This window comes from Rutilus rutilus (genome assembly GCF_951802725.1).
Source record: "Rutilus rutilus genome assembly, chromosome: 1".
Classification (NCBI taxonomy): Eukaryota; Metazoa; Chordata; class Actinopteri; order Cypriniformes; family Leuciscidae; genus Rutilus; species Rutilus rutilus.
In genome coordinates this window covers 31,446,013-31,462,077 of record NC_140209.1, presented here as the reverse complement: position 1 = coordinate 31,462,077, position 16,065 = coordinate 31,446,013, and the positions used below count along the sequence as shown (strand labels likewise).

At 36.8% G+C, this 16,065-nt stretch overlaps 2 protein-coding genes across 3 annotated transcripts; both read right to left on the bottom strand.

Annotated features, from left to right (window-relative positions):
* Window positions 1–612: 612 nt before the first annotated feature.
* On the bottom strand, window positions 613–6,095 carry LOC311303468 (serine/threonine-protein kinase/endoribonuclease IRE1-like). The gene is made up of 10 exons (XM_084429975.1): window positions 5,985–6,095; window positions 5,487–5,526; window positions 5,029–5,277; window positions 4,351–4,950; window positions 4,062–4,225; window positions 3,156–3,373; window positions 2,580–2,753; window positions 1,571–1,682; window positions 1,316–1,404; window positions 613–1,199 (listed from the first exon to the last, which is right to left on the bottom strand). Exons 2-10 carry the CDS (start codon window positions 5,497–5,499, stop codon window positions 1,097–1,099), a joined length of 1,722 nt encoding a protein of 573 aa, XP_084286101.1. The 5' UTR covers window positions 5,500–5,526; window positions 5,985–6,095; the 3' UTR covers window positions 613–1,096.
* Window positions 6,096–6,840: 745 nt separating this feature from the next.
* LOC311303473 (uncharacterized protein) lies at window positions 6,841–15,810 on the bottom strand. 2 transcript variants are annotated; one of them, XM_084429984.1, is made up of 9 exons: window positions 15,672–15,810; window positions 13,779–13,832; window positions 12,960–13,211; window positions 12,046–12,642; window positions 11,664–11,827; window positions 11,280–11,500; window positions 10,573–10,708; window positions 8,104–8,192; window positions 6,841–7,924 (listed from the first exon to the last, which is right to left on the bottom strand). In XM_084429984.1, exons 2-9 carry the CDS (start codon window positions 13,798–13,800, stop codon window positions 7,828–7,830), a joined length of 1,578 nt encoding a protein of 525 aa, XP_084286110.1. In that variant the 5' UTR covers window positions 13,801–13,832; window positions 15,672–15,810; the 3' UTR covers window positions 6,841–7,827. The 2 variants fall into 2 exon arrangements, 1 of the variants encoding a protein (XP_084286110.1); XR_014629759.1 differs by lacking the exons at window positions 6,841–7,924; window positions 8,104–8,192 and adding an exon at window positions 10,905–11,068.
* Between the last annotated feature and the right edge of the window lie 255 nt (window positions 15,811–16,065).

Here is a 16,065-nt window from a genome sequence, read left to right as displayed (position 1 = left end):
TAATATTCGGTTACTTTTTTCCATCTTTCATCGCTCCTCCGTCGTGTGTGTGTGTGTAATTTACAATCCATGGTGTGTGTATTTACAAACGTTTAGAAACATCAAGGTGTTTTTTATGTTTTTAAAAGTAGTCTCTTAATCTCACCAAGGCAGCATTTATTTGATCAAAAATACAGTAAAAACAGTATAGGCTAACTGAAATATTATTAAGCTGCAATTTAAATTAACTGGTTTCTGTTATATATTTTAGAATGTAATTTATTCCTGTGATGGTAAAGTTGAAATTTTTCAGCATCATTACTCCAGTCTTTAGTATCACATGATTCTTCATAAATCATTCTTATGATGATTTGGTCTTAAAGAAACATTTCTTATTATTATTAATGTTAAACACGGTTGCTTTTGCTAAATAAAAGTATTCATTTCTTTCTTTTTTTTTTTACTTTTGAATGGCAGTGTATCATGATTTCCACAAAAAAAAAAAAACTTGTTTTCAACATGGATAAGAAATATATATATGTTGACATATTTCAAACATAAAATATAATTTTCGTGTGCAGTTTGGATTGTAGGCCCTGCTTTATGTAATTTCCAGAATACATACTCAGCGACTGCTTTCTTAAACCATTTATTTACATGATATGAATAAAAAAAATGGGAAGAGATGTCAATCATATAAAATTATTACAGCCTTGATTTGATTCAATTTTGATTTCATAATAACTTACTCAGAATTGTATTTTGAGTAGTGGTTGATTACAGAAAAACCACAAAGCAAAATTCAAACAGCAAAATTTTGTCACTAATATACATCCACCAACATGCTGGTGCAATTTTAGTTTGTTACAACAAAACAAAACCTTATATTTGAGAGGACGCTGAAACCTTTGTAATTAAATGAGAAAATATAATCACAGCTCCCCCCCTCAGGAACAAAATCTCAGGAACAACCCAATAAAACAAAAAAAGTTAAATAAAAAAAAATTATAATTATGTAACAATTTTGAGAACAGTGCTTTAATGACTGTCCTCTGTGTTGAATGTGAAAACTGTAAACACTTTTGCCATGTTGTGGCGTAATGTCCTCTCAGCTCCTTCAATAATCCCAGTTTAAGTCTTTAGCCACTCTGTGCAAACTAATGAAGAAGTCCGGGAAAAGACCAAAAATGTTGTTCTCTTCAAATTCATTTCTGAAATTTCTGTTAGAAACAAAAGATAGAGTGAATTAAAATCAAAACAGAAGTATTTCAGACACAAAGATAAACGGGAAGAGAGATGTAACTGAGATCTGAATGAACATTTTTGTCTCACGTACCCATGCACCAGTTTGTTGCGCAAAACACGCAGCAGGCCAAGTACGTCCTCCGGAAGCTTCTTGTTAATGTCTGTCCATATTTCTGAAAGCTGCAAATAAGACACACACCAGCATGAATGGTCTAATGTGCTACATTACTAGTAGTCCCAACACAGCCTTGAATGAACCAAGATAATGTGCAGAGCAAGGAGAGGAAAGCTGTTGTTCTCTCGTCTTGTGTTTAGGCGAGTCTTGTTGTTTCACAGTTTTACTCACCTGCAATTTCCAATTAGAAAAGGTTTTTCCCTCTGTGGCCTCCTTTGCAGTTTTGAAGAGCTTCCAAAGGTTTTTTAAATCCTCTCCCACTATAGAAAGGATGTCCTTTCTCCTGAAGGAAAAAAATGAGCAAGCAAAGAGTTGCACATGAATCACGTCAACTATGTTGTATGTTTATTTATGTGTTGTATCTATGTTGATGTCATGTGATAAAGGAAGTACATCCTTTTAAATTCTATGTTTTACGTATCAGGGCATAATAAAGAGAGCTGTGCATAAACGGATGCCCACAAACCTCAATGAACGGAAGCAACATTGTAAAGAAGAGTGGGACCAAATTCCTCCACAACGATGTGAGAGACTGATAAAGTCATATAGAAAATAATGTCTTCAAGTTATTGCCGCTAAAGGTGGTACAAGCAATTAAATAATTTACTTATCACACATGGCTTTTTGTTAAATAAACCATGACAGTGTAATATGCCATGTATTGTTGTTCATCTGAGGTTGTATTTACCTCATTTTAAAGTCTCTCTGTAGTCAATCATTTTTTCCCTTAAATCTCATATTTGATCACCAAAATGGCATTTTTAAGTGTTTTCTTGAAAAAATGTCTTGATGTTTTAAAATAGCTTGAATGTAACACCCTTGCCTCATTTAGTATACATGGTTCTATGAATACAAACAAAATTACTAACAAATTAGCCCCGCCGGCCGCCTCCACTCACTCACTCAGCTCAGAGATCCACTCGTTGACGATCACACGTTGACGTGATTGGTTACAAGGTAGTTTGTGACGTCAGAAACACCAGCGATTTCAAACTGATTTTGCGACGGTCTTTGCAGTTTTAAGCAGAAAATACTCAGCAATGGTGTTGACTTATGAATTTACACTTGGATTGTCTTAAAGCATATTAAAAACACCACATAGACATATAAACAACATTAAAAGCTTGATTTTCACCACAGGGGGATTTTATATATATATTTATATATATAAAACCCTTACTTCTTTTCAATATTGATGTTAAGGTCACTGAAGGCCTCGTAGATGGTCAGTGTTGCTGTTGGGTCTGTTTCCTCTGTGTGCTCCTTTTCTATGTAGAGGTTGCGCAGTTTTGCTAAAGTCTCATAGTTCTGGATTTCAGGCCTATCACCCAGCTTCCTGAGGACTGCATCTTTTCTGAAGGAAATAAAAGGCAGGCATTGAGCAGGGAAGTTCAGCAGCAGAACAAAATGTATCACACTTGATAGTTTGGAATGAGATGAGGTTGAGAAAATAATGGCAAAATTGTCATATTTGGGTGATCAATTCCTTGAAGATTCTCAGACTCACAGCTAGATAAAGAGTCTACAATCAAAAACAAGGTCCTGGCAGTGACTCAGTATAAGAGAGGACATTCAAGGGCTGGTTTTGGTCAGAGTATCATGAGAGAACAACATCTGAAGAACTGGAAACTATACTAAGAAACAATCTGAGCAATCTTTCCACAAAGAAGAGGAATAAGATACATGTACGTGGTAAAAGCTGAATAGCAGGAGTCAAAATCACCAGAACTTTTTACAAACGTCACATATAATTTACCTGTAATCATCCCAGAAAAAAGGGTGTCGTAGGACCTCATCAACGGTCAGTCTCTCTGCTGGTTCTTTGTTGATCATCCATTCAACGAGATCCTTGGCCACTATATCTTGTACATGTTCAAGAGAGTACTCCCCATTCTTGATGTTCACCTCACGATCCATGTCCCCAAAAGGATGTTTCCCATCAGAGAGTATGTAGTACACCAACATCCCAGCAACCTGCAATAAATTGGGCAAACTGTGAAGCACATACTAACGGGACAGCGAGAAATAAACCGGAAGAGCTGATAGAGAACTTTTTTTTAACAATATCTTTAAGTTAGGAACAGAACAATAAGTTGTTATTGGCTGACAAACTGGTAAAGGAAGGTAAGATTGTCAGAGAACAGTAAGTTAACCTTTTTGACCCCCATATATTTTCCATATTTCTAATAGGGCCTACTTGTGCTATACTTGTGCTATATTTACAAAGTGTACTATTTTTATTAGCATAAACGTCGAGAACTGAATATATTTAACTAACCTCATTGTTTAATCATCTAGCATTGGTCATATCGACTCCTTTTGCGTCCTTTTTGTACAATGAAAGTGAATGGGGACTTAAAGCTTGAAGCTTGTTTAAATAGAAAAACTCATATTTTGTGTTCCATGGATCAATATCACATGGGTTTAGAATGACACAAGTTCCATTACTGATGACTGTTAATTTCTTTTAAGTTTGATGTAATATCAGTATAATCTTACAGAGTGTCTATTTTCACTACGTGCAAATAGCCCGCCTTGTTGGCGGAGGCTTACACTAACTCTTCCCACTAATCATCAGCAAAAATGATACCACAATCCACCCTTAGCTTGGTGAACTCTCAGTAATCTCATGACTGCAGTTGACTGATGGTATTTCACAAACCTGGATGTCTGAGCTCTTTTTGTAACCACTCTTTTCCGACTGATTCAGGATCTCGGTCGCCTCCCAGCCTTGAGTACCAGCTCTTACAGTATGAACTGTGCTTCTGCCATCCTCCAGTTTGCGACTCAAGCCGAAGTCAGCCAGCCTTGCATTTTTTTCTGAATCTGTTGAAATATGAGTTTATCTGTCATCTGTTATTTTATCTCTCTCACTCAGTCTCTCTCTATATACATAAAGTTAATGTTATAGACTAAATTATGATATAGCACATAAAACCTATTTTTGATACCTATCAAAACATTTCTTGGCTTTATGTCACGATGTATCACTCCAGCACAGTGAAGAACTTGAAGGCCAAGAAGCATCTCCTTCACTATGTTCCTCAAAGCGTTTTCTTTGTCCTTTTGCTCCTGCAGACGAAGATTTTCCATGTAGTCTTCCATATCATATTCACAAAGCTGTAGCGCAAGATAATAAAAATCTTCATCCTCTGCTAAGTCCACATACCTGACGATGTTCTTGCTCTCAAGCTTTAAATCTCGTAGATGCTTCAGTTCATGTTCAAAGTCTTTGTTCTTCCGTGGATCCTTGATTATTCGTTTAATGGCCACCTCAGTGCCATCTTCCTTCAGGCCGAGATATACTGTGCCACTTCCTCCAGAGCCAATAATGTAATTATTACTTCTAGAAAAGTAGATGTTACTGACTTTTTTCTTGGAGGGATCTTTCTGGAGCTCCTCTATTTTACTTCTGTATTTTATTGAGGATGGGTTGCACCTGATGATATCATCAACAGGTGTGTCTGTCTTATCTTGCACATTTTCTGAAGCTACATTTTGATACTGAGACTCAGTTATCCGTTTGTCATCTGTCGTCTGTGGGGATAAACCTGGAAAATCCATTTAAAATTAAAGTTAAGTTCCAATATAAAGCTATATATGGTTTAAATATGTTATTTTCTTCATACCTTCAAGTTCTTGAATGACATCAGGCTTGATTTCTTGCAGTATTTCGTAAAAAGCAGATTTTACTGCAGGTCCTCCAGATTTCACAGCTTTTAAGAGCTCTGTCATTTGGGTCCTTTTAGTTGCGTTTGTGATCTTTGAATACAGTCCCCAGGAAAGCTTTCTGTTTTCATACATCTTATCAGCGATGGGCATCGCAGATGTAACTCTTTGAATGAACGCTTCATAGTGCGTGTCCACAAACTCAGCATCTGAGTATCAAACATCAGTAAAAAAAAAAAAAAGAGACAGTGTTTCACTCTTTTCTCATCTTCAGTACACAGAAACAAACCAATAAATCAGCCAGCAAACCCAGAAACAATTAGGCCTAGGTCATAGGGTATTAAAGTGAATTTAATATGCCAATATTATTTCAAATGTGGTGCAATTAAGTCGGAGAGTTTTTTCATGTAAAACTTACGCTGATGTTCCATTGTTTTTCTTCAGTCCCTTTAAACTAGCTAAAAAGACAAAACATGTAAAACAACAACATTAACATGCTGCTTTTTATATTGATTATTCTTTATTCTTAATAATTTAAATAAATCAAATGCCTGTTTTCGCTATCATTGGTTTTGAACCAGACAAAGTCAGACTTTACTTGATATCAGGTTGGGGCAAGTTGAAGTTTTTTTTTTTTTTTTCATAATTGTTTTGCTGTGACATTGTGAAACTTATCCATTTACATACCACAAAAGTCATTGTTTATTCATTCAACTGTATGTTTTTTGTCGTCAAGATTTGTCTCTAGAGAAACTGACTTTCAAAAAGAAACTACACTGAGAAATATTAAAACATTTTTAGTGTGACGTTTAAAATCGAAAGGAAGTCACTGATCAACAGCGCAGTCAGAACGTAATAATCTAGCAGCTAATAAACACTCATATTTAATGCATGTACAGATGTGAGTTTCACATACCTGTAGTAGTTTATAAGAAAGCACGGATGTACTTTTGTCGTGCAGAAATCGGAAGGTTAGAAAAGAAAGAGTGCGGAAGAGGGAAACGATGCATGCAGCCAATCAGTACAAGCAAACAACAACACGAGACCAGTTGCTTTCCTTTTGGAGAATTCCACACCCCCTACATATTTAAAACAAACTCATCTTTTGCGGTATTCTCAAATCGTCGTTAATACAAATGTCAGAGACATAGCTGAGATATGTACATCTATAGAAGTGTGAAATTATAACAATATTTATTTTTTACGCGCAAGCACAAGCAGCCAACTGTTGCTATGGTTACTTCCTGACACGAACTTTCCTCATCAAGACACTGATGAGGTCTTCCCAACTATTCCCAACTGGTCATCCAGTTTTCACCTACGACTGCTGTGCTATCCTTTACATGGTTCTAATATCATTGTCAAGTTTGCAGACGACACCACGGTGATCGGACTCATCAAGAACAACGAGTCAGCCTACAGGGAGGAGGTGGACCGCATAGCTTCATGGTGCACTGATAACTTGTGGTTACACTTTATTTTATGGTGTCGTTGTTAGTGTAATTATATATTTAAGTACTGAGTAATATTAAGCAACTACATGTACTTACTATAGGGTTAGGGTAGGATTAGGATTTGGTTGAGGGTTAGTTTTGTAATTATGCATAATTTACTGTTATTACTATGGTAAGTACATGTAACATATGTAACAAGGCCACTGTAAAATAAAGTGTTTCCCAATTGTTGCTCAACACTAAGAAAACCAAAGAACTCATAGTAGAACAAAAAAAAAACTGTATATTTAAAAAATACAAAGAAACACAACCATACTATAAGTGCCATAAGACCATGTTATAAGGCTACATGAAATGTACAAAAACACAATTTAAAAACTTGAATAAGTTACAGGTGTTTGTAATGATCTTCAGAAGGTCATTGGCTGTGTTCCAATTCAGAGGCTGCATCCTTCGAAGGTCGGACAGAGAGTTGTTAAATGGGACGGTCTACTCTAGCCTACGGAGGATTGTTCTTGTCGCCTATCAACTGTGACAGCTGCCGGTGATGAGTGACAGTAACATTTGTACTAGACTTTTTTTAAGTTATAAAACTGTCTGAAAACAAAATGGGGTTCACATCACGGTCCATTTCTGCATATAATAAAGAGTAAAACTATATATAATCGCATCTTAGTAAGACATGTCAACATTTGAACCGCTATAAAAAACATTTTTTTATGTATTTTTATTTTTTTTTAGATATTTGAGTAAGCTGAAACTCAATACTTGCGTAAGTGTAATTTGGCAATTCCTCTAAACAAAAACTGGCACGAAATGAATTCTGGGGTAGGCAAGGCTGCGAAGGATCCATCTGTTGTATCCTTCATTTCATGGGAAACGAAGAAATCATTTTAAATGAGCCTTCGAATTGGGACAACCTTCATCGGCCCCTGTGCCGCAATCGGCCTTGGAATGATACAGTCTTTGAAATGGGACACGACTATAGACTGCTCCTTGTACAAACCATTTCACAATACATGAATGACATTCATATGGAAAAGGAAGCAAAGCATGTATTAAAATCATTACATTACTGATTCGATACATTTAAACAGCAAGTCAAAAATATCAATATTGACTTTAGTCAAAAACATGATCGCAAAGATACGCAGGCCTCGAACCCACCATCAACAGCCTTGAGCTGAAACCAATATTGTGGACAATATTGGGGGCGATGGGGATCCATAAAAACATCATTATTCAACATTAAGTGCAAAGCAGTGGAAGTGGCTATAGGTGTCTGCATCAAATGTCTCAGTCTCTTCAGTATTCCCAGCCCATGTCAGAAGCCAACCGGTGTAAACTGATGAGGAATTCTGGGAACTCATCAATCATCTTCTCTGCATAGAAGAGTTTTTCCCTATTGGAAACAAACTAGAACAGTTAAATCTTACAATATAGCATATACAATAAATAATATCCTATAATAAATACACATTTTATTTACAAAACCTTCTGTAAAACACTGTAAAAATGTATGCAGAAACTACTTGTCTTTGTTAAACCTGTAAAATCCCCCCTCCCTATTTTTGTACTTACTGATGTCCCAGTGCATTGCGCAAATACCGTAATAGGCCAAGTAAGTCATTGGGAAGACCTTTGCCAATTTTTGTCCATGTGTTAGGAGCCTGCAAATACAAAGCTGGAGTCTTAGATCAAGAAATCTCAGTGCAGGAAACAATGACAGCAAACATCCAAACGACACAACACTGTTTTTATAATCATTTAATATGTTATAGTGAATATTGCAGTATTTATTAAAAATGATTTATCTATTATCCATATAAATTTTTTACACTTATGTGCCCCCCATCTTTAATCAAAATAACTTCCCCTTCCTCTTCCCCCATCTCTTCTCTTCTCTAATGATGCGTTTACAGTGAGGACGGATCAATCTGTCACTCACATAAGACCAGTGCTTAATTTGTAAAGTGGGAGGTCCCGGAGCGCAGAGGGGGGGTGGATCCGGCGACTCAAAACGGGGGTTGGAGGTAACGAAAAAAAATAAAAATAAAAAATTACACTGCCTACATAGCTTGTCTGCAGGGGCGGCGCCAGGTAATTTTTAACGCATGTGCTGAGGGGGTGCTAGATCATTGACGGGGGGAGCTGCGCAAAACTTGGCCTCTAAATATTTAATATTCAGTAATGTTAATGAGCGCAACATTCAGCATTCAATCAAATATTCTAAAAGATGTGGGCTATTATTAATAATAATGTTATTTCAACACAATATCTCGTTATTTCGACATAATATGTGTGCGTGCAACAAGCAAGATGTGCATTTGTAAATGCGGTGACGCGTGCATTGATTTTTATTAATAAACAAGTGTTTTCTCTGACAGTGTCGACTCGGCTGCAAAGATGAAGTTGACAATCGCCATCTCCGTGTGAACGCGCCTATAGAGAGAAATGCACATAAATATGGAAAAAGCCTAATGGATTACATAAACAGAGAGTAGCCTTTTTCTTTTTTCGTTTTGAATTATTTCGTTTAAAGACATTTCAAGCTTTGTGTATTTGATGTATTTCTCATGTCTGTGAGGCATACACTGAGTTTCATTAAGTTAGGATGAGATGCGCTCCAGTTAACGTGCAATGCAAGTGACCGCGCGGGCGCCTCCATGATTGTTTGTTATATTTGCTTTTTATTCATTAAATCCAGGCAATTGGTTGATGAAAACATTGCTGCACATTCATTTAATTCTGAATTTTGCACACACAAGTTGAAAGGCATTTATTCAAATCAAGTTCACGGATAATTGTGCGTGCATTTATTAATCATTATTATACTAAAATCATAACAAAGTAGGCTATGCTATGTACAAAAAATCAGATGAGCCCAGAATATGAACGTAATTACACGTTAAGCATTTTCCTCCCATAGAAAACCATTATAAGAACGCTTAATGCAGATTAGAATGTCCCCTTATTTTGTCGAAATAACAAGATATTATGTCGATACTAGGCTACTGCTGTGTCCACAGTGGTCTCCACATTCTTGATCAGCGGAAACGATTTGTGCTTGTTTGGGATCTGACTGGCCAGCGTATTTGAAAAACTTAAGCAAACTTTTCTGTCTTTTTGACATTTTTCCCCTGAGTGAAACGATCGAGGCAAACAGCAATCTCAACTAGTACAACAAGCGCGCAAGTCATGTGTCACAAACATTGAACACTACACAAACAGTATTTTTATTTTTTTCATTTAGGCAATTAATTTTCCATAGTGACACAGGAGGTTCTGGATCCAATAAAAAAGGTTCCGGATCCAATGTCGGAGGTGACGGAACATGTTCCGGCATGTTCCAGCTCAAATTAAGCCCAGCATAAGACCCACCAATAGCAAACCACAACCATCTAACCAACCATCCAATCCTTTTGCAGTCTTCTCCAATTGTTAAATGTCAGAGACATAGTTGAGATATGTAAATCTATAGAAGTGGGAAATTATAACAATATTCAATATTTATGTTTGTGTTTATGTCCCCATGGACAAAATCAAGTCCCGCCCTACATTTTTCCTTAGAATCCGTTTTATACTTGTATATAGACCTACACTATAAATATAAAGAAAAGACTATCGCAACTTCAGTTTCATGCCGATCTATGAATGCGGTCTGGTTTGAATTTTCCTTTGCCTTGCTCAGTTTGTTGCATGATTTATGAGGGCATAATTAATGAATTTGTAAGATATCTTTTGACAAACAACAAAAGAATTGGGAAGTGTTTCCTCTCCCTTTAAAAGTTGATAAGCCTGGTCTTTTTTTTTTTTGTTTGTTTTTTTATTATCCTAAATATACTTGATTTAATGGTTGGTTACATTGTACTATTTATTTAGCATTGTTTTTCATCTGTCCAATCAGAACAGAGCTACAATCCAATTTGAAGTCGCTACCTGTTAGTTGAGAATCACTCATCTAGTTCCTGTGTGCTGTTAATAGTCCAAACACACCCAAGGAGAGCAAGGAGAGGAAAACATCTCTCTGCCGAAGAAGTCTTTACTCACCTTTGACTTCCAATCAGAAAAGGATTTTCCTTCTGTGTATTTCTGTACAGTGTCATAAAGCTCTTTATTTCTTTCATAGTTCTTATAATCCTGGACTTCCTCTTGATTACCCAGATTGTGAAGGACCTCCTTTATCCTGAAGGAAAAACATTGTTGTGAAGGCAAACAGTAAGTGTGAGTCCACATCAATTCCACATCTGATCTAATCCTACTTTCAGAGAAAAAAGCTGGTGCATATATCAGGGCTAGTCAGGGAATTTATCAATGGAGGATTTCCCTGACACAGTTTTACTCTTATTAATATGATGATATAGCAATTTACTCTTACTAACAGGCAGCAAAGCAGCACACTGTAGAGACGTCTCAAGAACTGATGCAGAAAGATAGATGCCAAGATAATGAAGAGCCAAAGTCTAGAAACAAGATCCTGAGTGTCTCAGTACGAGTCGAAGAGCGACTTTTGTCAGAGTATCAGGCAGAAACAGCAACTGTAATACTGGAAATAAAGGGGAGAAAGAAGTATAAAAGAGTAAAAGGATGCAGTGAAAGACTAGGCAGAAGATAAATCATTACCATAAGTATAATAGTTAAAAAACACCTTACAGTGTCATTTAACTGCCACTTTCAGTAGTGAAAAGCAAGAATAAGCAGCAGAAGTTTTTCTTAACACATGTTTTCCTGAGCATCAAACATTAATTACAATTTACCTTTTATCATCCCAGAAATAAGGGTGATCTAACACCTTGTTGACAGTTGGTCTCTTTTCTGGGTCTTTGTTGATCATCCATTCTACGAGATCCGTTGCTTTTTTGTCTTGGACATCGTCAAGAGTATATTCCCCTTTAAAAATGTTCACCTCACAGTCTATGCCATTTCCAAAAGGATGTTTCCCATCAGAGAGGATGTAATAGGTCAACATTCCCGCCACCTACAATAAATGAAGATCATTTGTCAGTTAACAGGGAAAACTGCACAGTACTGGACATGATTAGAGTTGGAAAAGTGCAAGAAATCAAGATTTCTTTTAACTGAACTGATAATCAAATCCTCTCTTAGCTAGATGGTCTCATGTTATCATGTATTTCACAAACCTGGATGTCTGAGCTCCTTTTGTAACGGCCCTTTTTGGTCTGATTCAGGGTCTCTGTTGCCTCCCAGCCTCGTGTACCAGCTCTATCAGTACACAGTGTGGTTTTTCCCTCCTCCAGTTTGCGACTGATACCAAAGTCAGCCAGCCTTGCCCTTTTGTCTTCGTCTAACAATAGAAATATGTTAGTTTTGAATACGTTGAATTAAAGTTAAATTCTAACATTATTTACTCTCCCTCATGTCGTTCCAAACCTTTATTGCATTATTTAGTGAAAGAGATTAAATGAAGACAAAATATTTGGGCGAGTTATCGCTTTTTAAAGTAAAAGTCAACCGTATAGAATCATTTGTATTATTCTGAGATTTTTTTTTAAATATTTGTACCTATCAAAACATTTCTAGGCTTTATGTCACGATGTATCACTCCAGCGCGGTGAAGAACTTGAAGGCCAAGAAGCATCTCCTTCACTATTTTCCTCAAAGCGTTGTCTTTGTCCTTTTGCTCCTGGAGACGAAGATCGTCCATGTAGTCCACTAGATCGTATTCACAAAGCCGGCTTGCAAGATAGTAAAAATCTTTATCCTCTGCAAAGGTCACATACCTGACGATATACTGGCTCTCAAGATTCAGATCTTGCAAATGTTTCAGTTCATTTTCAATGTGTTTGTTGTTCTTTGGGTTCTTTGTTATTAGTTTAATGGCCACCTCGATGCCATCTTCACTCAAGCCAATATATACTTGTGCGCCGCTTCCTTCAGGGCTAATCATGTACTTCTCATCTTTATAAAAGTAGAGATTCCCTACTTTTTCAATGTCAGTCTCTTTATACAGCTCCTCTAGTTTTGTACCATGTCTTTTGGAGGATTTGTTCCACCTGGGGATTTGGTTTTCCTCAGTTTTGGCACGTTTAGCGAGAGGTTCACTTTTCGAGTGCTTTTTGCCGTGCTGTGCCGAAGACCTTGGAATCCTTTTTTTAACTCCTACATAAATATAAATTATATAAGAAAATATATGATATATAAGACCAAGAGGGTCATAAGGTTTATTTACAAAAAATTTCTTTACTTTTAAAGTTGTATATCTCAATTCCACAACAGAGCATAATGTTGCACTTTGACAATGGAATTATTATTATGCAAACTCACAATTTAATCCAAGAAGTAGCATAAGCAAATGCAACATGAGAATAAATATCCATTCAACGTTAGAATCTGTGCCATGGCCATTTGGGTTTTGCCTTGTATGTGTTTGGTATTGTTGCCTTGTTAAATGTTTAGTATTTCCTAATCTCTCTCACCTTTTTGTTCAAGATCTTTAACCAGGAAAGGGTCATTTGTTTCAAGCAAATTGTAAAAAGCAGATTTTGCTTTGTCAGAGTTTAGAGCCATCAGGAGTTTTCTCATTTTTTCCATATTTGTAGCAGCTGCCTGAATATTTGAGTATGTTTCAGGGTGAATTATTTTAACAGCGATCAGTCCATCAGCAATGGGCATCACAGCAGCAACCCTCTGGATGAGATCTGCACTGTGACAGTCCACAAACTGAGCATCTGAAAAACAAATGACAGTTAAACCAGAATATTTCCCAATATGCACTGTGAGTAATACTGCAGAGAGGAAACATCCATTCAAGGAGTTTTTCCAGGCTGAGTTTAAGAGTCGTGTTGACTAATTATACACGCCAGTGGAGTTTTGATTGGAAGCTCAGTTCTGCCTAAAAAATAAAAAAGGAGGTAACTTGCGAGTTTATATCTCACAATCAGAATTGTGAAATATAAACTCATAATAGCGAGATATAAAGTTACAAGCGTGAGATAAAAACGAATCGTAATTGTAAAAAATAAAGTCAGAATTGTGAGTTTATATCTGACTTATTCCCCCTCAGAATTCTGAGATAAAAAGTCACCATTTCCTTTTTTTACTTTTGTATTCTGTGGCATAAATAAGCTTCCATAGTTTTGCATTGTACAGTATGTGTTGAAATGACATAAATAAATGACATTAGTTGAAGATCAGTTTATGCATCACTGTGAGCTAATGCAGAAAGTTTCGTATGAACTACATTTATAATTGCTAGTCTGTGGTGGACATGAGTTGGAGTGTCACTTTAAACTTACGCAGCTGATCCATTGTTTTCATTCAGTGGCTGAAAAACTGCAAGTCTTGAAAACCTAATCAAAAAGATGAAAGCAACGAAGACAGAAGAAACATGTTGATTAGAAGAATATCCAGCAAGTCTATACACAATTAATGTAAATACAATCCCATATGATTGTCAATATTCAAAACTCATGCATGAACACATGAACTCATGAACACATGGTTATGCAACTCGCTAAACACGTGACAATTACTGACAGGGAAAACTAGCCTAAATTATCATTTATTATATTAAGTATTCATAATAAATAATTATAATTATAAGTATAATATAATAATATGTTAAGCAGTTACAATTGGTCTTTGTTTTTCCTCAACTTTCTAAACAAAATCTACACTAAGATATACATGCGTAACAACTACTAAAATGAAACGATCTGCCTAAAATCAGTAAAAATTCGGACAAGTGAGTTTCTTTCCTTCTGGTGTTTAAACACGTAATTAATCAAGTGGGTGGTGCTCGCAGCAGAACCATAGTCAAGCTCCACCTCTGTGGATCTAAGGGGTGTGGCTCAACCTAAATCATATCTACACCTTGGGGCCTAGCCTATACCATGAAGCCGGTTTAGGTGGCTAGCCAGGTATGTTTCAGTTTAGTTTGCGCCAACCCTGGGTTTTAGGCACCATGAAAGTGGTTTGGTTTTTAGCAGTGTTCATCGCTTATAGTAACTTAGGCTCCACGGCTAACCTGGTCCAGGGCAGGTTATGTTCCAGGTAAGAGATCCCCAACTGAAATTGGACCAGTCAGCTGTGAGCAAAGTGACATGTCTGATGCAATAAAGTCACTCCACCTGTTTCTACTCTAAATTAAAAGTCACTACACAGCAAATGATTTTTAAAGACAAAATCGTCTGGCTTTTAGTAATGCTTATTTAGAACAATAATTTTGTATGATTTAGATATTATATAATTACTATACACTTAATTGATCACATGTACAATTTTAGTTTATCAATTATCAAATATTAAATAAATAAAGGTAATATAAATACGCTTTAGAATCAATATAGATAAAGCTATAAAATGACTACATGTGAGATTGTGAGCTTAAATGTTCAATTCTCAAATCAACTGTATAACTTCACAACTTATACTTGCACTGATAGCCTATAGCAAGACTTTTTCTTTTAGTTGTCCTTTTTCGAAGACAGCTATTTTCTTCTTGCTGTGTAAATTTGTTTAAATTCTTAATAATTTACAATCTCGTAATATTCTGCAGAAGAGAGAAATGAATCGCGCTGCTTCTCTCGCGAGAAATGAATCTCAGTTTCTCTCTTTCTCAGCATGTGATTGGCTGTTCGCTGCTGATGTCACACCTAAGCTCAGGATCAAAGCCTGAGTTGACAGAGAAAGTTGATGATCAGCAACATGGTGCCAACAAAGCCTGGTTGGACTGGTTTGGTTTTGTCAACTCAAAACTAATTCTGTAACCCTGAGTTTGTTCAACTACCATCATGGTACAAGCCCCAGAGATGTCCAGAGAGAGTAAGCTGGACGTGGAGCTCCACCCATTGGCTCTGAAGTGAGCAACTTCCCTTTTTGTTTGCATCAAAAAAAAAAAAAAAAAAATACTGAATATTTTAATACAAGGAATAAGCCTACACAAACACTAGGAGGACGGCTTGTGTCCATCAGCAAAAATAAAACAACTACACGCCGTTAAATACTAAAAATACTAAAAAGACATTTTAAGCAATCTTATTAAACTTTTTTCCTCACCTGAAACTGAAACAGTAACTGTTACGTGTTTGATGCTTAGAATTGCGAACGAGTTGTTCTTTTGAACCGGACCTTTTCCTGACGATTCGTTAAAAGCGAACAGAACAAAATCACAGTGAGCTTTTACTTACCTTGGTTTAAATAGGTGTGTTCGACATCGGCTGCGACTGGATGTAACCGATCGGAGAGAGTTGCCGCGTGCAGGACAGAAGGGGAGAAAATCGCTGATGTTTCCCCGCGGCGAAGTATATGTGGAATGTAAAAATCCCGCGCATTTTTCAAGTGGAAGTGACGTGTCTCCTGTTTGGGAGTGATGTAAGAGAATGTGATGCTCCAGTCGCCCACAGTCTGCAGCCCTTCTCCCAGAGAATGTCCGTAGACGGGCTCTGCTTCTCCTCAGGGTGGCAATGTTTCATAAAACACTGAAGCGTCCCCGGGCGCTGCCATTGATTAGCAGACCATCACCTGCTGTTAGCATCCCATTGACTCCCATTCATTTTGGCGTCACTTTGACAGCGAATAACT

Excerpts from the sequence above, each read along its gene's own strand:
- LOC311303468 (XM_084429975.1), bottom strand. Across the intron at positions 4,226-4,350 it reads GCCAAGAAATGTTTTGATAG|ATTCAGAAAAAAATGCAAGG; the intron begins GTATCAAAAATA and ends ATATTTCAACAG. Across the intron at positions 1,405-1,570 it reads TTTCTAATTGGAAATTGCAG|CTTTCAGAAATATGGACAGA; the intron begins GTGAGTAAAACT and ends TCTTATTTGCAG.
- LOC311303473 (XM_084429984.1), bottom strand. The coding sequence starts at position 13,800 with ATGAAAACAATGGATCAGCTGC. Across the intron at positions 11,828-12,045 it reads GCCTAGAAATGTTTTGATAG|ACGAAGACAAAAGGGCAAGG; the intron begins GTACAAATATTT and ends TTCTATTGTTAG. Across the intron at positions 8,193-10,572 it reads TTTCTGATTGGAAGTCAAAG|GCTCCTAACACATGGACAAA; the intron begins GTGAGTAAAGAC and ends TTGTATTTGCAG.